Source organism: Colletotrichum acutatum, assembly GCF_030867785.1.
Source record: "Colletotrichum acutatum strain CBS 112980 chromosome Unknown BDZ83scaffold_48, whole genome shotgun sequence".
Taxonomy (NCBI): Eukaryota; Fungi; Ascomycota; class Sordariomycetes; order Glomerellales; family Glomerellaceae; genus Colletotrichum; species Colletotrichum acutatum.
Genome location: NW_026849042.1, coordinates 55,332 through 74,890, shown reverse-complemented (window position 1 = coordinate 74,890; position 19,559 = coordinate 55,332). Strand labels below are relative to the sequence as shown.

The window sequence follows — 19,559 nt, the reverse complement described above, 5'->3', positions numbered from 1 at the left end:
GGTGTTGACTATCTAAGCTGAAAGGGACAATCAGCCGGTGGGCGACTTGATGTGGGCGTTTGGAACCAAGTGCCGGGGACAAGCCGGGTCCGGGAGCGCGTGTTCGTGTTGAGATGATAGAAGGGCGTACTATGTGGCAAGAGACGGCGAGAGGCCAATGACGGGACCAAAGGAGAACCGAAGGTATGGATGGGAGACGGACAGTTGAAAATGTCAAATCGGTCTCGCGTTGCTAGTGATGCCAATTGGGTTGTAAAGTATTCGTATTGAGCGGGAGGAGTACCGAGTAAGATAGCTGAGCAAGCAAGACAGGTTCTATGCGTGGCTCGAGGCGTGAGTGGAAGCAGGTTGTTGTGAGGGGAGTGAGAGCGGTAGACGACGTGGTAGAAGAATGGCAGGCGAGCGCATGGATGGAAGGCTTCCAAGCCACGCGGGTGGTGTTTGAGAACCGGCGCAGTTGCGAGTCTCACTGGGCCTGTTTCCCTGCTACGTCCGGGGGTGGCCGTGGTTAGGACGATCTGGGATATGCCTGGTCCGGCCACGGCAAGTGAAGAGTGTCAAGATGGGATTGATGTTGCAGGATGCGCCAATGAGGCCGTGTGCGTAGGGTTCGGCTAGGGAAGAGAGAGTACAAGAAAGAGTGCCGTGTGTTGGGGGCCAGAATTGGCGTCTTGACTCTTGGTATACGAATATTTCGGGTCAAGACCTTGAGTACGGATACCTCTGGCTTTGGGACAAGGTAACAACGGACAAGCTAAGGTTGGGTGAGGTAAGGTAGGGCGGGTAGGAGATGCAGTTATAATAAGTCGGGTCTATTGTTGAATGTTCCGCGTTACTAACGTGCTAGTGGAGGCATGCACATGTGGCTAAATATTCGCATCGGCAGAGAGATTGAGACACGCGGAAGAGACGGGAAATGCCGTTAAAAAAAAAGGGGAGGGGCCTCTGCCAGTCTCTATTAATTTAGCAGTCTGTCAGTCCTCTGTGAAGTCGTGTCAGGCAAATAGCACTCCCTTGTCGCGAGATTCTCCTCTTGAGTGCAGATACACACTAGGCCAAGGAAACGGGAAATACATACTGCATACTGTAGTCTCCACCGAGAACTTCCATGCTGTAGGTATCACAGACGTACCTTTCTCTCACGAGCGCTGGCTAGCTGGTCATAGAGAGAGTCTGCAGTGAACTACAGAAGACATGCCTCCCATCCTGTACATTTTCTCCCTCCTCCCCCGACTTTGGATTGAGGTACCTTGCCTCTCGTTATGGCGCATGTAGCTAGCCTGTAGCAGGGCGATGCGTTGCATGGGGAGGGGTAGGAGGGGGGGGGGGGGATATGATGGTGACGGGGTTTTTCATTGTGGGTGGGGGCAAAGGACGAGCAAGCAGGGGATACAAACGGACTGCTATGCATACGGTAGCAGTATGGATACTTTGCTTTGTACGGAGAAGTTAGCTCAGAACTAACGGGCTGGCAGGGCAGAAGCCAGAGAGCAGAACTCGGTCGGAAAGCAGAATTGCGTCCGTCAAAGGAAAGGAAACAGGGGAGCCCGCTTTGACAACAAGCTGGAGCTGCAGACGTTGCTGATCTGAGCTGGCGGCACACTCAGTCTCTATGGCAGAGGTCAGTGACCAGGGGGGAATGTAACTCTCCTGAGAACCCAAACCAAGGAGAGGCGCTTTTGGTTGCACACCATGGTATTGTCAACCTGTTATTGGGGCCCTGTCCTTCCCCTGGGCAATATTCCGTCCACCTTGGTACAACCGTACCGTGCCTACCACCACCATGCATCCGACTCTCAAGTACTTCGTAGTGCGTACCCATGGGCGAGACTGCGTAGAGTGCTGGAGCCAGATTCCCCGTTGTTGGTGGTGGAGAAGAGCCTCGGGACTCGGAGGACCCCGCCAACGGTGGCTGTCGCAGAAAGCGTGACAGTGAGGGGATGTGAAGCTGGCTTGGCTCGTCCGCCGTCCAGGATACGCCCGGGATCTTGGTGATACAGCATCGAGTATCGGGGAGTCGGGCCAGCTAGATCGGCGACCTGCCACTAGCAACTGGGCATCACTGACTGGCTTTCTGCCATGCTGCTGGTTGGCCTTTCGCATCTGGCCCCATGATTTGGCTCATTGTTGTGTGCCCTTCAGCTGGATCCGAATCTAGGGACGAGGGCTGCTGACGGGCGGACGCTTGCACTGCTGGATGGTAACGGGATCGACTCTGGAAGACGACATCGAGCAGGAAGACCAGCACAATGGTGGTAGGATGCCGTCGCCTCTGTCCGCATTCATCATATCGGACTCTGGGCTCTGGGTTCTGGAATCTGATTGAGATGGAGCGGAGGAGTCGGCAGAGTTGAGTTTCGACGGCAGAAACCACGAAAACCCACACAGTACAAGGTACAAAGTGCAAAGTACCGCACAAAGTGCCCCATCCATATCTACCTACAGCTAGCGCTGCCGTCTTTGGACGGTTTCACTGCACATTCAAAATTCGCAGCCATTCAGGTCTGGACGGCTACTTCCGGAACGGACGCCGGTGCTGTCTTGGCAAATACGTACTCTATTCTTGCGGCACAATTGTCTCTCGTCAGGTACCGCCCGCGAGGTACCTTACCCATCTAATCAGTACTCAAGTACCTCACTACCGTAGTGCATTTTGGCAGAGTCAGGAACTTGCTGGTGCGCTTTTGTCGAACACCTCAGCCTCTTCCTCATAGTCTGTTAGACTTCAAGCTCAAGTTTGCCTTACTATTAACCCAAAGCACCTCTGAAAATCATAACACAGGCGCAGACGTACATCCTGTCGATATCCACTGAAGGAAGGCAATTCAGCGTCCCCTTGCCTCCTCGATGGACTTCCCACGAGACGACGGCGTGAAGCCGAGACAATATGCTGAGACATTGGCATAGTGTCCCGCATTTCTCCTGCTTGAGGAAACATGTGCCGGCAAGACATCCAAACAGCATGGTGGGTTTTTCTGCTTGTTGGTGACTAAGATGCAGGAAACAGGTGAGCGGCGCGGCCCCAAAGGAAGAGCAATAACCAAGACAAGATAAAACAAGACAAAGCTGGCGCCATTGAGTGTCTGTTTCGAGCGCATGGCTGGCGGAAAAAGCAAACATGCCCTGGATGGATCCCCGGAATGCACATCACTCTGGCCTGTCTTGTCTGACTCTGACTCTCTAGTTCTTGAGTCTCCAGTCTTTACCACCTGCGCTTGGGCGGCTTTGATGAACTCGACCGCCACCATACGGATACTTTGTATACCAATCTACCAATCTGGCATTTCCGGATCGGACCGTTGGTAAACCCTCTGCCCCAACGCAAGTTGCAACTATCGTCTTGTCGGTGCAGAAATACTGCATCCGCTCGTTAGCAGAAAGTGAAAATCGCGTCACGCCAAGCCGTTGACAGAAACCCCGTCATCTCAGACAACCAACAACAGTCGACAAGCTCGACCTCGAACCCACAATCCAATCCAACGGACCAACGCACAGGTACAACTTATCCAGCCTAATTGACTCGACTCGAATCGGACAAACAAAGTGAGGTGTCACTGCACTGTCTCCCGCTCACGGACCTCGTACGGCGGCCGCTGTGAAGCACAGTCAAAGTCTTGTTTCTTTTGCTTCCATTCTCCGCTCCGATCCACCGCCAGCGACCTGAGGACTGAGGTATCCCCAAGGCATGCTACCGTATGACAAGACAAGACAAGAGTTCCGACTGGAGACAACATGTTACGATCACCAGAGGAAGCTAAGCTACCTCCACGCTAGAAGCCCCCATCAGCTGCAGATAGAGTGGTATGGAAGGAATCCTGCACTGAACCCTTCCCTGTCAACTGGCTAGGTTGACAAGACCATCACGCCAGCCAGTGCGTCCGATGCTTTGCGCAGCCTCATTGTCTCATTCACAGACTCGCAGTCGACCACTTCTTGGGTCCCCTCGTCCCCTCTTGGTGCGACGGCGGCGGCGATGGATTACGGAAACCTTCCTTGGCCATCTAATTGTATTCCGATCGTCATTTACCCAATGACCCAACAACGTTGCCTGTCACTTACCCATCAACCCCTTCTGACATCTATCGTATGGCCCGGCACAATCGTCAGAGCCTAATCAGTTCAGACGCACAGTCGAACAAGATCAAGACGAGGACGGTTTCCAGTCGTTCAAATGACCTGAGTGCAGCGGAACCGCGCCGGGTGCTCCAATACTTTGCTCGCCTCGCCGCCAAACCGCAGAATCTATCAAAGGCTATGAGGTTGTGTTTGGTCAAGCCAGCAGTCAAACTTACATGGGAGCCCCTCTCCCCAGATCATCCTATCCCAAGCTGCAAGTGGCGTTTCCACTCATCAATGGACCTTTATCAGGCCGACGCTGACACATAAACACGTTCGTCAGGCCAGGCTGGGAAAAAGTCAAACAAAAGGCCCAGAATCGCAAGCTTCCGCAGCCAGCCTAGGCCCCCAAGGCCCCTCGACTATCTTCACGGTCTCCGGGAATAGCCAGGCATGGTCGGTCGATCACAGCGAACCGTGCTGCTTCTCTCAGATCTCCAGATATCGTTCTGACGGGACCACGGGGCCTACCACTCATACCTAGCACACCCACACCACCACCCGATACATCCAAGTCCACACTGGAGAGGCACAGAGATGTGAGAAAATACATCCTCGATTCGGCTCCAGAACCCTGGCCTGGGCTCACGCATTAGGAGATGGCAAAGGTGGGCTGCATGTTACCAGTCATTTATGACAAGGTCCCAACCTCCTCTCCGATTGTGGAGTCACAACTTTTCGTGCGTGGTGCGACTTTAGTATCCATGGATGTACACAGTGACAAAGGACAGCCAACGGCTGCTGCGTACCAAGCTCGACGGATACCACGCATACCACGTCTCGTACAGTGTATACGTGCCAGAGATACATGGCATCTACTTCGTACATCTAATGAACCGTCAAGAGGGGCTTGACAGCAGTAGCACAAGACATCCCCAATCACAGGAAAGTCTATCCGTTGCGGGTGTAAGCTGGATTATCCAAGAACTCACTCGAATAACAAATCTTGAGTTTAAGCAAGTCATCCCACTTATCTTACTCGCGGCTCCGGGATTTCATGTTGCACGGGCCGCGCCTGTCTTTCCAGGCCGGCAAAATACCGTCGTCTCTCGGGGCATCTCTTCGTCAATCACGCATAGACAATCGATGAGGTGGCAGGCCATACTCCTCGCCGGCGTGTGCAATAGATTCCTCGCTTTTGCCTCAACTTCGCGAAAGCCGCTGATCAAGCCTACTTTGTACGCTCGTCGTCGTTTGAGTTCACGGTCAGGCTGGCTAGCCGGAAAACACGGGAACCTTGCTTTGCCAAGGTAAATAAACTCAGGGTCGATTGACGACAGCGAGGGATGAGGTAATCTACAAAGTCAAGACGCAATGAGCGTTAAATGTTAGATGGGACTTTGCCATATCACAGTCTCATTGAAGAAACAGCTCCATCGGCCGAGTGGTTCAGTGCTTCTTCCAAAGTTTGCTACTTACTACCGGTACAGCCCTAGGTCGTGCTTCGTCCCATGAATCTATTATGCCGTACGAGACTCTTCAAACCCCGTCTATCGGGAGACGGGAACTCTAGAACACGCCGTTGGACTTTTCCAGAGTCCCTCGCATTCTCGCACACTTACTCGGGCCTTTGACCGTTTTCCTCTACTATCCTGGTATCTTCCCTAGAAGTGCCACGGCGCGGCTACTCAGATTACTCCCTCTAGCTCATTACATTTCTCGCACACCGGCTTGTGTACCCAAATCCGCAATGAAATAACAAGGGATGTCTTCTCAATGAGGTTATTTGTCACCTCTTCCTATGGGGAAGAGCGCCCCGAAACGCATCGGTGGTCTACCCAGAGTTAGACCCGCCAATACGGCTCCGGGCATCGGGCGTGTGTTACTGCATACAGCAACGAAAAGCCGACGGTATGGTACACACAAACATATTACAAGACAAGGCTACGTTTCTCGTTTTGTAAAACACCATCGCCCCCAACCCTCAATGCCTGTATCCGTGTATGCCGTATGCCGCCGCCGATCTACCATCTACGGATACCATGTTGTGGGTGGGCTTACGGGGTAGATCCCTTCCCACCCCCTCCCCCAAACTTCAAGGTTTGGACCCAAATCGATGGGACAGAAACAACATGAACTACTTGCTTCTCCTCCCCGGAGCTCCGCGACGCTCTCTCTCTTGCCGAGGCTTATACAAACCACACAACACACGAACAACGAAATGCCGGGTTCAGCTCAGCCATGGCAAATGGAAGTAGGGTTCCAAACAGATTGATGGTAGATCTAGCCGCCGGGGCTGGAGGCGGGACGGAGAGAGAGTGTGTGTGGCGAGCCAGTGCCGATGAATCATTTTCCCCTCCTCGTCTCACAACTTCATCTCTTCAATGCCTCGGCCGAAGACAGGCAGAGGAGGGATTTCAGGGAAACCGAGACAATTCCTTTCCCACCCCCCGCCCTCTCCTGATGAACACGTGGTGACCTGGCGTGCCTAGAAATTAATTAACGAACATGGTAGGTTAGTGTATAAATGGAGGTTGCTCATATCCATAGGGTGATGATGATGATGACTTGTATCGCCTCGGCTTCTTCCATCTACTTGCAGGGTCAGGGACACCATTCCACGCAGAGAGGGGCGCGGAATCCCTCCGAGATCAAGAAATCTTGTCTTCCCGCCGCCGTTTCTCATTGACGACAATGTGGTTCCTGGAATAATACCAATGATTCGACGAACCCCACCGTCATACAGCTTTATGCGTGCAAATGTTCCCAAAGCCCCCTCCCTCTCCTTTAAAAAAAAATTAAATGAAAAATAAACAAGAACGACCCAACTACCTCCAGGACAGGGGACGCAAAGCAAGAAAGAGAACAACAAAAAAAAAAACGGCCGTGTAGCGCCAACTCTAGATTTGATGCAATGTGATGCTATGCGATCGCCGAGGTTGATCGTCGGGTTACCCGCCCGCTCCTCTCGCTGCTCCTCAACAGCCACGGCCCTGGTCCTGGGCCCCTTGGGGTCCCTGTCTCTACGGATCTTCGTTGCCCTTTGAATCCCCGTCCCGAAGTCCCGGCTGCGGATACACACAAACAAAGTAAGCGTGGTAAGGTTAATAGCAGAGATGGGCAAATGCACCTACTATTCACCTCCTAGTTTAGACGACGGGATCTTTTTCTCGTTCAAACCATGTTCTCGGGGCTTCAATCACAGGTACATCTGTCGCCCAAAAGTTACGAATCGGTCGTGCAGCGATGAACATTCGCCCCGGGGGGTCTCCCCGTCCAGTCTTCTACCGGTAGCCCTTGGACGAATCGACCTCGATACCCAAGTCCTAGTCAAAAACTCGCCCAGTCCTGCGTGGGAGAGGGAGGGGAGGACGGGGGGAGGGAGAGGGTCCGCTCTTCTTCCGGATCCCGGGATGAGAAGCTATCTCAGTTTGGAAATGCTTGCGGACTACATACGACCGCCTGCAGCACTGCAGCACTGCAGCCGCATCCCACCCGACCATCTCAACTCCCGACGCTGTCAAATGTACGCCATGACGGGCTTTTCTGCTCTAGGAAGGCCTGAACAGATGCTGCCAGCCTGCCTGTTAGTCTCCAGGCAAGCACGTTGTATGTTGACGTGCGTCACTTTTCGATCTGGATCATTGTAGTCTCACCGTTGCTGTATCCGTAACTGTTAATGTTATCAGCTCAACGGCATGGCAAACCCTAAAGCGAGGGGAAGCAAGACTGCGGTTCTTGGGGAAAACCTGGTATCTTTTCAATCCTCCAAAGCATGGCTGGAATCCTAGTCCTTCCAATCAGCCCATGACATGTCTATAGGTACTCTTTTTTTCTTCCCAGTTATCCAGTCCAGGCGGTATTCTAAGCCCAACTCAAAATCCATCCAGCCACTCTCGACTCCGCCAGATCGTTGGACGCCCATCCTTCAACTGCTAGCCAGAGGGTCGGGTCGAGGCGGGCCAAAAATTCGCACATAGCCAATGCCACACAATGGTGCGTTTCCATCCTCAAGGTAGGTTCCTGGTGCTTTCTCAGCCCTCAAAAAGGCCGGCCACTCCCTCCAAGGCATCTGGTGTGGCACGCCCCCCTTCAGCAACCCCACCGCCCCGTGTTCTCGACTCGTTGGCCGGTGTCATGAACTCCTGAGCCATCTTGCTACGATTTGACCTCTTGCTGCGCCCAAAGCCACTGTTCTTGGGGAGCTTTCCCATCTCGGCAATACTGACTCCTTTGAGGTCCTTGAGCAGGTCAAGCACAAGTGCTCTCTGTTGCCGTGTGTGTGAGGCTGGCTTGGCCACAAAGTCATTGAGTCTGTCAAGATCTGCTTGCCTGATGTTGGGCAGAGACATGAGGATGTCGCGCGGGGTGCTCGTGACAGGGCTATAGTAAACCACTATGGCGGCGATCAGAGATGCCAAGTCCTTTTGTAGATCTACAAAGTAGGGCTCATGGAAGGAGGTGATACAAGCCCGGAGCACGTCCGAGGCTATGTATTCCCTGATGGCAGTAGCTGCTTCCGCAGATACTGGCGTGGTATCAAGGTAAGGGTCCCTGCTGGACGGTGCCGCCTCACTACCATCTTGGGGCAAAGATTTCGGCGACAGTGGCTCAGCCACGGTGAAATCTGGAACGATGGAACGGAACACTCGCAGAATTATGCTGCAGCAACGAGTGTCTCGCATGCGGATGGCGTGTGTGCAGAAGAGGAGCAGTGGCTCAACTACGGTCGACTGCATCAGGCAAAACTTCCTAAGTGATGGATACTTCCGTGGTTGCTCTTGACCGTTCTGAGATCTCAAAGGCGGGGGGTCTAGATGTCCATGTCAGCTTATTCGCCATGTATACCATCTCTCCAAGTCCTTGAATCAGCACTGCCATCCCCACCAGCATCTGCTCTCAGCCGAGGCACACTGGGAAATGACGAGGATGAGGAGCGGGGTAGCGGACAGGTAGTCTACTACAGAGCGACTCAAAGGGATCCTGGAGAAGCGAAAGGTCGGAGGGAGACTGCGACAATCTAACCGAGGAAGATAGAGGAGGTGGGCGAGGATCAAGTCTGGGAAGAAGGAAGAAGAAAAAATCACTTACTCCTTTTCGTAGGGTCCAAGAAATCCGCCACCATAATGACTGCAGTGTAGGTGACTTGGCGCAAGATACTCTCTGACTTCATTTCCTCAGTCAGAGCATCGGCAGCTGCCTGTATCGCCTGCTGGCGTTCCAAGTTCTCCCATTCGGCATTGATCTTGGCGTCCATTTGCTGGAAACAGGCTGCCAAAAGCGGAGGTAGGAAATGCTCTCGCTGCTCGAGAGGACAATCATCCACAAGATACCTGACGAGGTTGAGCAGGTTAATTTGCTGATGTGCTGACAGATGGAATGAGTTTTGGAAGAGTGCTTGGGCAAGCGGACCGGGCAGCTCGCTGAAGCCGTAGAACTGCATCTCCAAACGACTCATGCAATAGATGATCGCGTAGCAAGTTTCCCTAACAAACCTCACGGTTCCGCGGATTGTCGAAGCAAGGCCTTCGAGTGTGTTCTTTTTATCCATGACCCTTGCATAGAACTCATCTTTGCTGCCCTCCGAAATGCCTGCTTGCCAGAAACGGTCGCTCAGCACATTGCCAACAACAGACTTCATCTCGTTGGGCAGTTCTGTCCAGTTGTCCGGGTTGTGCGAGGCGTGGGCATGGCTGAAAAGCTTGTCAGTCGACGGACACCACAAGCGATTACGCGGGGCATACCTGAGGAACTGCAAAAGGTCCGGAAGAATCAGCGGAAAGCTATCATTCCACAGCTGGTACGAGATTTGGAATGGCGTTGAAGTCTTCTCAAGCTTCTCGACAGAGAATGATAAGAAAGATTTGGTAGGGCGGAGCGGCAACATCTGTAGACAAGTAAGCATACCACCACCATGGATGTGTCCAGGCTCTACCAACTTTTTGCCTTTCCTCCAATTCGGCCTGCAGAGCCAAACCCTCCGCGTCCAACTCGCAAGAACCCCATTCCTTGACTTCATGTACGCGATGGCTCATCAGGTACCTCTTCGCCTTGTCCAAGGCCATCAATTCACAAAAGCCAGAGTACGATGACAATGCGTTCTTCAGCTCTTGATTCTGCCATGAGGATGTGACAGGCTTAATGAATTGCTGGAGTCGTTCAACCTGTTTGGCCGGATCGATGTTGGATGCTCGGTGGATGATGATGAAAAGGAAGCTTTGATAGGCAATCTGGCGTTTCTCATCCAGAGTACCAGACGAGATCATGTCGTTAACCTTTGCCTCGATTTGGTCATAAACCGCGAGCAAGTGGTCAGGAACCTTGGAGGCTAGCCTCTGCAACTCTACCATGCTTTCAGACTGGAAGTCCTTGATCGCTTCATTGAAAGCACGATGTTCCGGCTGGGGCGCCGGCCAGGTCATCAAAATGTGCTCGAGAACCTTGAGCATGAAGCCTGGGTTCTTGTCAAGTGCAGTTGTTGAGAACGCGACCAACAGCTGTAAAACTCTCTTTCGAATCAGAGGATCCTCGAACTTCATCTCGAGAAGTTTGGTACACCACGACTCCAAATCCCTCTCTAGTGCAGCGCGCTGTTGCTCCTGCAAATAGGTTAGCATTGATTCGAATACAAGAGCCTCCTTCACCTACGTAGTCTGGTAAGCTTTGCTGGGTGGTGCTTGCTCTCCATTTCATGTAGCCTTTGAGTGCGGCCTCGATGACTGTGAACTGAGCATCGACACGAAGAACAGGCATAGAGTGTTTGAAATACGTTGCGACTAAAAAGGTCAGCTTTTAATCTTTGGCCTTCGCTCAAGACATATATCTGTCAACTCACCATCCATTGGCGGGCTCTCGTCATACAGATGTTGCAGAACGTGTTCCGCCTGACCGAGAACGTGGTATACTGCGTCTGATAGCTTGAGCTGTACGATGGTCTCAATGACTTGAGTGCTGTATCTTCGGTAGTTGCCGAGAAACGCGTGACGCTCGGGAACGGTATCAGTATCCTCCATGAGGAACATAAAGGTCTGGTCTTGGGTATCTTCGGGCAAGTTCTCGTAGCGTATCAAGCGAGAGCCGCACACTTCAAGAAGAGGACCAACGAGATGACTGTTGGCTGGGCTCTGTCCAATCAGCCTGTTGTTGAGGAGGCGTGTCCAGGTTGCCAAGACTGGAATCGCGATGATGAGACTCTGGCTCTGAACGGTAAGTAATAGCAGGTTGAGGAAACCGCTGACATCCGAGTTTGTCGATATGGCAGAGAACCGCCGGTCGAGGTAGTTGCCGAGAAGAGACAGCATCTACTAGCAATTAGTAACTTCGCACACTTTCTACACCATGAAAGACACACCTCTGAAAACTTTTTGCCGAATTGGTATTTGTCCTCGTCAATGTCCTCCACATCCACAGCAGACCACTCAAAGAGCCTCTTCATGAGGTCTACTTGGCTAGCATCATACATGGGCGCGACAAGGTCCTTAAACTCTTGTTCTGAGAAATTGGAACGGGAGTAGAGCGCGTGCAGAGCTTCGAGCGAGGCCTAGTCGATGTTAGCTTTTGGCCCCTTTTCATCAGCGGAACGAGCACAAGGCGGTCTGCTTGGTACCTTTTGGATGGACACCTCGGGAGTTGCAAGAGCCCTGCACATGACTGGGACGCAATTTGCGACGGCAACAGACTTTGGGATGGCCCATGGCATGAGGGAATAGAACACAGTCAAGGACTTCACGGCGCAAGAGCGGATTTGGTCGTTGTTTGGTGCGTCACCGTCGAGACATTGACTGAGGAACTCGGATACCCTGCTTAGCCAACCTTCTTCCCCAGAGCGCACTTCGGGGCCTGCAACTCTGTTGGGGAATGCCTCTCTGAGAACCGAAGCTGGGGTAAAGACTTCGACGCAGCTTCTGCTGAGGACGCCTTCGCGCATGGCAACAACAGCGTCGTCGCCATTGAAGACCTCGTCGGACAGGGTCTCAAGCACGAAAAGAACGAGCTCTTTGTGGACAGGAGAATCAGGTATCTGCCAAATCCGTACCAAGAGCTCGTCCATATCCATCCACTCGGCGCCCCAGCATCTTTTTGCGACTTCTACCCACAGCTGAGCCGTCTTGTTCCTAATGTATAGCGGGTCTTCCTTTGACAAGGTGCGGCAAAGCTCCATAACCCATTCGCGCAGCATGGTAGACTGCTGCTCGTTGTATTCGGCCCATTTCTGCTTGATTGCGTGTTCGAGCAGAGACAGGGCATAGTGGCGCACGACAGGGGACTGCGACTTGTTGGATGCGAGGGTGAATCCGTGGAAGGGGGCCTCGTCTATGCCCTTAATGTTCTCGAGGAAAAGCTGTGCGTCTCGGCGGGACTCGTTGGAGGAGTAAGGACTGTGTATGACCTCGAGGGCCTGGTGGATCTGGGAGATGATGTCGGTGTTTCCGCCGTTGGTAGAAGTAGCGTTCTGAGCCATGCCGGCTGTGCCATTGGGCGTCCGGCCGTCCATGATAGGTTCTGTCGGTCGCAATACACCGCGAAGTGTCCAGCTATGGAAGCTGCTTGGCCAGCAGGTGACTTAATGCTGGTTCATTCGTCGGGGGTGGACTCGAGGGAACTCGACGGCGAGAGGGGCAGGTAGGAGGAAAGATCGGAGTGCAAGCTCGGTGAGGAATGCTGCCCAAGAAGTCGAGATTAGAGTTAGCCACGGCTGCCATCGAGTGAGAAAGAAGAGAGAGAAAAAGACAAGACTGCACGGGAAGGTGTAATACAGAGCATGTATATGCCGAGATGCAAGGACGTACCAGAAGCTATGCACCTGCCACAAGGTCTTGGTCAAGAATTATCAAGGTCGTTTGTTCTGACCTTGATGCGGTGTCGAGTGCGGGAAGGATATGCAAGACAAAGCTGAGCAGCGGAAAGTTTGTCGGGGGGTAGTAGTGAAGGAAGCAGAGAGATTAGACTGGGATTGGATAAGGTAAGGTACGCAGATGCAAAAGCGAGTGTCGATCTTGAGAGCTTTGCGGAAATGGTGCCCGTGTAGCAGCTGTGACAGAGGTCGAGGCCGAAGACTAGCAACAGCAGCAGCAAGAAGCAATATTGAATTGCATCGTCAGAGGCGGACAGGAAGTCAAGCTAAAAGGTGGGAATTGTCGCGGCGTTAAGGCAGGCAGGTGGTGAGGTGACCCACGCCCACGCTCCAGGTACCTCAGGTCCGACGCGCTCAGCGGTCCCGCCCTCCGCAGGGCGAGGTTCCATGTGGTTGCTATCGGGTGCCCTGCTGCTGCTGTGATGCGCTGTCCCCGGTGCTGTGCTGTTCGGGCCGGGGGGGGGGGGGGGCTGACCGTGTACCTGGGGCTGGGCCATCTCAGACTCACCTCACAGGTCCCAGGTATCTGTACCTGACTTACCTAACGCAATGAAACCCTTGTCTTACCCTGCCTTGGGCCTTTACCTGACCGACTTGAAAGCAGGCAATAAATCAGGAGACCACACGTTGTGATGCACACAGGACGGTCAATATTTTGCATCATCCATCTCTCCAATATCAAGTAAAATACCAAATTCTAGATGGCCCCCGATTATCTTCAAGTCCCATGTCACAAGTACCCATGTGTTGTGAGTTGGACGAAAACATAGGAAATGCGGAGAGAACCTGTCACCCCACTTCAACTCACATCACCTCGCCTAGGCAGATGCGTTCTCGTGAATCTATATTGTTTAATTTCGGCATCTTCATAAGGTACCTTGCCATGTTTCCGGGTAGCTAACGTAGCCTTGGTATATGCATGCCTGTCCAGGGACATACCCCGCCGTCTGGCAATTGAATATCTCTCCCCACGTTTCCAAGAATTGGCCGTCATCCAATTGCGGGAAAAGATGCATGAGGACCCCTTGACGCCGTAATGCAGTATCTGATACGTCTGTTTACAGACTGCGCAAGTTGCTTCAACGATGGAACCACCTCATCGGAAATCACATTGGGCTTACTCTGCAAGTTTGCATGGAAATTCTGGTCAAGTTCTCTCTTCAACTCGGCCAAGCACTTGTCTAAGGCACTTGACCTTAAGCACAAATACCATTCCCTTGGTTTTCCTAGACATACACAAAGCCGGCAAATGGCGTTGGAAGAAAGACAAGGCATTATAGCCAGGCTGTCCATATTCCTATGGCATTTGCTAGTCCAGCCCATTGCTCTGATCAAAACAATGGAATTGTATTGACTTGCTTATTGCAATGGTGGCTTCTGCCTGCTTTGCAGTCTTCCACCTTCGCCTAGGCTAGCTCTACCTCCCATAGGCACAAGAGCTTGTCGTAGAAGCTCGTCGTTACACACTCAAGACGCTTGCTTCCCGAGGCAGGTACAAAGTCGCTGCCGTAGTTCATACTCTTGTGTTCCTCAAACTGGGCCAGGACAGTCACGGCCCAGTCTTCGCCGCTCAGTGGGCCCTCGAGTTCGACAACTCTGGCACCAGCATGCATGCATGATGCCAGAACGCGCAGGCGGCATCGGCCGGCACTGCTCTTCATGTCGATCAACTTGAGCCTCCACACACCCCCTCCTAGGTTCTTCTCTGCGTGACAGTTGACCTTCCGCATGCCGTACGTCTCGTGCGGCGGTTGTACGGAAAACAATCTTATTGTGTCGTCATAACTACCCGTGACTAGTAGTCTTGAGTTGTCTGCAAGAGTGAGTGGTATGGGGAGGATAGCCGTCACGCCGGCACCATGGCCGGGGATGTTAAGGGGCGCATATAGAGCCTCGATATCCGCATCATCATTGCGAGAACACGATGCGTAGCGCAAAGCCGAGTCGTCTCCTCCGGAATAGAGAATGAATGGTGTGGCTTGGTCGGGTGGCGAGAAAGCGACTGTCCAGGCCTCGAGAGAATGCGTGATAACAGCCTCTGAGTCGTCTTTGTCCACAATCGCCCAGGAATCGTCGAGCCTCACAATACGTACCTCACCGGACGAGGTTGTCAGTGCGAGAGAGGCGGCATGGTTCGGGTCCCAGACCCCAGAGAGGAAGAGAACGCCTTCAGGGACATCATAGATTCTGCTCGTCGCCAAATGCTTCAACGGCTCTGCGTCGTCGGTGCCCGGGGCCAACTTGAAGATGGAAAGTGTTCCCGTGCTCGAAACTACAGCCAGGATGTCCTGCCGCCCTGACGATGGGCAGAAGTGCAGGTCAAGAATCGCTGAAGGATGCAAGAGGGTTTGCACATGTTGCCTATAAACGAGTGAGTCAAAGAGGAAAGAAGACAATTATCCTTGTGCGCAAGCGGCAGACTTACACAAGGCCGTCTATGAGCCGATATACAATCAAGCTACCGTTTCGGTTCTGAGGTTTCTTGGGAACAGCAACATCTGCGTTCTCTGAAGACTCGGTCGTTGCCTCCTCTTCCTTGACCAAGTTGTAGGTGCCGACTACGAAATAAGACGGGTGGCTTGAGCAGAACTCTATGCAGCTTGGGGGCAAGTCGAGTATGAATGACTGCTTTGAGGTAATGGTCGGGGCTGAGTCACCCATTGTGGATTGTGTGAGGGCTGTCTTCTCTTTTGGGGCCGAAAAGAAAAACTACCAATCACCCAGCTTTGGAGTGTTTGATGAAGATGCTGCTAGATGCGGGGTGTCTCACTGAGTATGCTGTCTCGTCTCGGGTTTTTGATAATGGAATGTCTGGGTAGTTTGGAGTCCGGGGAAGGCGTGTGGGGGAAGTCGAATTCGAGATTTGACGTGCGGTGCTTGGGTTCTGCACTCGCCAAAGACTTCCGGGAGGGTTATCGGCCCCGGCGCAGGCGGGAGGATCCCGCAACCCCCGACCCCGGGATTGACAGCCGCTAATCGGTTCGGGAGTTGCAATCCTTTCCAAAAACGACGGGGTATCTGTAGCATCCCCTTGTTCCTTCAATTCAATAGATTCAAACTTTATCAACACGTTACTCCCCGCCCGCACCTATACATGAGAGGATGACGTTGCCTTCAGACAGTCGATACTAAGGTACTTGTTTTACAACAGCCCATGGTCATTATTCTTTACTGGGGTGGTGCTTTCTTTTTCTGCTCCGAAACAACAACCTGGAATCGTTCACCGCACTTTCTTCACAGCTAGACAAGGCACTTCCATTCTTCTCCATAACCTCCGAGCACTGCTCCCTGTGTGTCCTAGAGTTTTCGAGAGTTTGCGTTAGGCAAAATGGACTCTGATGAGTCCGACTTCTACGGTTTGCGTCCTTATGAGCCCAATTGACATTGGACAAAAAGAACTAAATCGCGCTCAGGGGACGATGAGATTGTCGCCGGCCTAGAGTCTCGGGTTACGTCATTTGACGTTTCTCGGTGGTGGGAAGAGAGGGATGCGGCGGCGGCCTCCATCTCGGTGATGGACAGAAACGTCAAAAAGGAGCCTCTCGACAGCACCAAACTCCACAACCCATACGCCGGTGTTCCTTACGCGTGGCAATTGACGGAGACCGTCAATGACTTCCTGGATCGTCTCCCTCCCGAGACGACGGAGCACAGCGAGCGACTCCCGTGGATTTTCGTATGCAATCCGTACATCCGCAGGAAGGACAGGTTCAATGCCCAGAATCAGCGGAGCAGAGGCAACGAGGACGAAGCACCCGGAGAAGAGGGCTCACGACTCGATACTCTTATCGAGGGGGGTTCGGAGAGATTAGATATCCTCCTCAACTACAAGCAAGGCCTGGAGAAGACCAACAAATCCAAGACAGTACAGGCAAAATTGCTGAGGCAAGAACAAGAAGATGCCACCCGAGATATCATGGGCCTCGCGCACATGTGTAAGATCAAAGCCGGCAAGGCAAGTGCTCTCAACATGGCCTAAGTGTACTGCATATGACGGCTGATTCTCGTCAAACAGTGGATGCTCTTCTGTCAGCCCAAGGATGTCAACGAAGTCTGGAACGTCATAGCAAGGGCCACAGCGAATAACGAACTAGGCATTGCCGCAAAAGTTGCCCCTTGGAATCCGTATACGGACCCCACCGGTCGAAAAGACCGGATTGTATGCGTTTACACGGCCGACTTCAGTGACATGGCAGATGTCACCCGCGTCTTGCGTCGGCTGAGGGAGCTCAAGCTCGTTGAGGCTATGGGGCGTCCTATCTACTATAAGCCAGGTTCGTAGAAGCCTTCCATCGCGGAAAAAGGATTGCGGTCTGACACGCCCAAGATGCGTTTACATATCTCGGTATTGCTTCCGGCAATCATTGGGGTTTGAAGGCCTCGATTTACAGTTCTAGGGATGTGCTATCCTAGTAGGTAGTCATCGGCCCTGTGGTTTTCCACTTCCCGAGAGGAGGTTGTATATGGTTCACTTGATGATGCAATGCCTTGCAGCTGTAGGCCCAGTACTTATCTCAGCGATTGAATGCTGTCGGGAGTGAGAAAAGAAAGCCAGCTGGACCGGTCCAAAGAAAGGGGCGGAAAGAATCGCCGATTGTCACCATGGCTGAGAGGACGGACTCCAGCTCATCTTTGCTCCTCTGATGTACATGAGATTCGGTATGTACTTCTGATAAGCCGTACATGTGGAGTACTGCCACGAGCCCATGCGTTCGTTATGTGTGAATACGGATTGCACCATGCACCCTGCCAAAAATGCCTCTGTACCTTTGTACACCGCTCAACCATCTATCAGAATCGACGACGCAATAAACCACCAAGTCCGGTACCAATGCCCCTAATGATGCCAACGTTTTAACCCACGCAATGTCCCGTTCTAAGTCAACGGTGATGTTCTGCCAGCTCTTATGTAACCCTAATCTGATGCTTCCGTGTTTGTATGAACCGGTCAAGGCGGTTATTGTCAAATAACGCCGCACGTGTTATCAAGCATTCTTTTTGACTTGAGAAGCAGATCTTCCCCATACTCCCCTAGTCAGGGAGACTGGCCATCCGAATCATCAAACGCGGCATCCGGGTCGATAGGTTTGAGCAGCAGCACCAGCCTGTAGGCGCTATTGCCGTTGAGGTAATACCTGTGAAGTTTCTTGGAACGCAAGAACCCAAGACGCTCGTACAGACGCATGGCTTGCGTGTTGGTTTCTTCCGTTTCCAGTACCACCTCATCCGCGTTTCGTTGGGCCATGGCATCTATGGCCCTCTTCACGAGTGCCGTTGCAATGCCTTTACCGCGGTATGGTGAGGCCACGGCGAGCATAGCGATGTAGCCCCGGCGCGTTGGCGGCGAGTGAGACGAGTGCACTTCCAGCTTGCAAATGATGACACCAATGAGAGACCCGTCGGCGGGGTCCAAGGTCTGTGGCCGAAGTAAGCAACGGCGATGACATACAAAAGGGGGTTGAGAGAAAGGTAACGCACCATGAAGCACAAGTGGCCCCACTGGTATAGAAAATATCGGTAGACATATATGCTGTATGGCTCACTCAAGTCCTTTGCGATCAGAGAGCGTATAGCTGGAAGGTATTTCGCTTCGAGACCGTGCTCGTACTGGATGTACTGCAGATCCGCGGGGAGATGGGTGACCTTGGAAACGTCCATGTTGCTGTCTCGTGGGGTATATCTGCTTCAGGCCGGACTTCGTAGGCAAGATATGATGTAAAATCAAAGATGTGAGATTCGTTATGAGAGGTTCCGCACAAGCCTATACCGGCACGTGGAATGGTCTCAAGGCATGACAATCTGTATGGCGCGCAAGGAAGAAGCAAGAAGTGAAGTCTTGAGATCCGAGGCGAGGCGATGAGAGAAAGTGAGAGCAAATAGCCGGGTGTCGCAATGTGACGCGCGGTTTGCTGTAGAGGAAGACGAGAATGCAAAAGATAGAGAGACGCGGCTCTGCCGCGGCTGGTGGTTATGAGACAAGGACGGGTGCAAAACGCCCAAACCAGGATCGTGAGATGTGCGTTTGCAGGTGCAAATTGAAGGGCGTAGTCGGAGTCGGAGTCGGGGGATGCTGCATTCGATACCTAAAACTGAGTCGAGTTGTTCTGGCTGCGGTGCTGCAGGTCAGTCAGCTCCGCTCAGACCGTGCGGTGTTCAGTGTCCTACCAACTGCAGTACGGTAAGGTAGGCCCCGCCCGGGGGGCCCACCATCTTCGCCCATCGTCCCTGTCGGATTCGGAGGTCAGGGCAGTTTTGCGGGCAGGCAAGGCCATTTAGTGGGGTCTACCGACGGGCGGCCTGTTGTCCTCAAGGCTCAGGGCAGTGAGATTCCCTTTCCAGTCAAACGCCGTGAATTTCCTTCACTGTCACATGTCAAACGGCCGCCCTCGTGCTACCTCGACAGTCATCTCATTGGGTACCTAGAATGGCTTAAGCAGACACCCAAGAAAACTCATCTCAATACGACCTACTTGAATTTTGGGAACTCGATTTCGCGGAGAGGTGAGGTATCTACCAGGTGAGGTAAGCACGTGGTAAGGTGTGGTGCATTACCTTAGGGTGAAGCCAGAGATGGCGGCGCTTCACGCTTGCCAGCGTCAGCTAGATGGTGTATGTGAGGGTTGTCAAACTTGGATATTCCAGGGAGTTG

The 19,559-nt window shown here is 52.8% G+C and overlaps 4 protein-coding genes across 4 annotated transcripts; 1 reads left to right on the top strand and 3 right to left on the bottom strand.

The window, feature by feature from the left end:
* Window positions 1–8,090: 8,090 nt before the first annotated feature.
* On the bottom strand, window positions 8,091–12,550 carry BDZ83DRAFT_752309 (armadillo-type protein; the record flags this gene model as incomplete). The annotated part of the gene is made up of 8 exons (XM_060514179.1): window positions 8,091–8,869; window positions 9,148–9,749; window positions 9,801–9,943; window positions 9,996–10,655; window positions 10,705–10,832; window positions 10,892–11,357; window positions 11,408–11,596; window positions 11,663–12,550. 8 exons carry the CDS (start codon window positions 12,548–12,550, stop codon window positions 8,091–8,093), a joined length of 3,855 nt encoding a protein of 1,284 aa, XP_060364785.1.
* Window positions 12,551–14,316: 1,766 nt separating this feature from the next.
* On the bottom strand, window positions 14,317–15,571 carry BDZ83DRAFT_651899 (WD40-repeat-containing domain protein; the record flags this gene model as incomplete). Its single annotated transcript, XM_060510490.1, has 2 exons — window positions 14,317–15,271; window positions 15,336–15,571. 2 exons carry the CDS (start codon window positions 15,569–15,571, stop codon window positions 14,317–14,319), a joined length of 1,191 nt encoding a protein of 396 aa, XP_060364784.1.
* A 334-nt stretch (window positions 15,572–15,905) lies between these two features.
* BDZ83DRAFT_325626 (uncharacterized protein) lies at window positions 15,906–17,474 on the top strand. Its single transcript, XM_060502391.1, has 4 exons — window positions 15,906–16,266; window positions 16,324–16,865; window positions 16,926–17,184; window positions 17,238–17,474. Exons 1-4 carry the CDS (start codon window positions 16,239–16,241, stop codon window positions 17,321–17,323), a joined length of 915 nt encoding a protein of 304 aa, XP_060364783.1. The 5' UTR covers window positions 15,906–16,238; the 3' UTR covers window positions 17,324–17,474.
* Window positions 17,475–17,945: 471 nt separating this feature from the next.
* BDZ83DRAFT_577978 (acetyltransferase) lies at window positions 17,946–18,568 on the bottom strand (the record flags this gene model as incomplete). The annotated part of the gene is made up of 2 exons (XM_060505077.1): window positions 17,946–18,326; window positions 18,389–18,568. 2 exons carry the CDS (start codon window positions 18,566–18,568, stop codon window positions 17,946–17,948), a joined length of 561 nt encoding a protein of 186 aa, XP_060364782.1.
* Window positions 18,569–19,559: the final 991 nt, after the last annotated feature.

Excerpts from the sequence above, each read along its gene's own strand:
- BDZ83DRAFT_325626 (XM_060502391.1), top strand. The coding sequence starts at position 16,239 with ATGGACTCTGATGAGTCCGACTTCTACG. Across the intron at positions 16,866-16,925 it reads GTAAGATCAAAGCCGGCAAG|TGGATGCTCTTCTGTCAGCC; the intron begins GCAAGTGCTCTC and ends CTCGTCAAACAG. Across the intron at positions 17,185-17,237 it reads TCCTATCTACTATAAGCCAG|ATGCGTTTACATATCTCGGT; the intron begins GTTCGTAGAAGC and ends GACACGCCCAAG.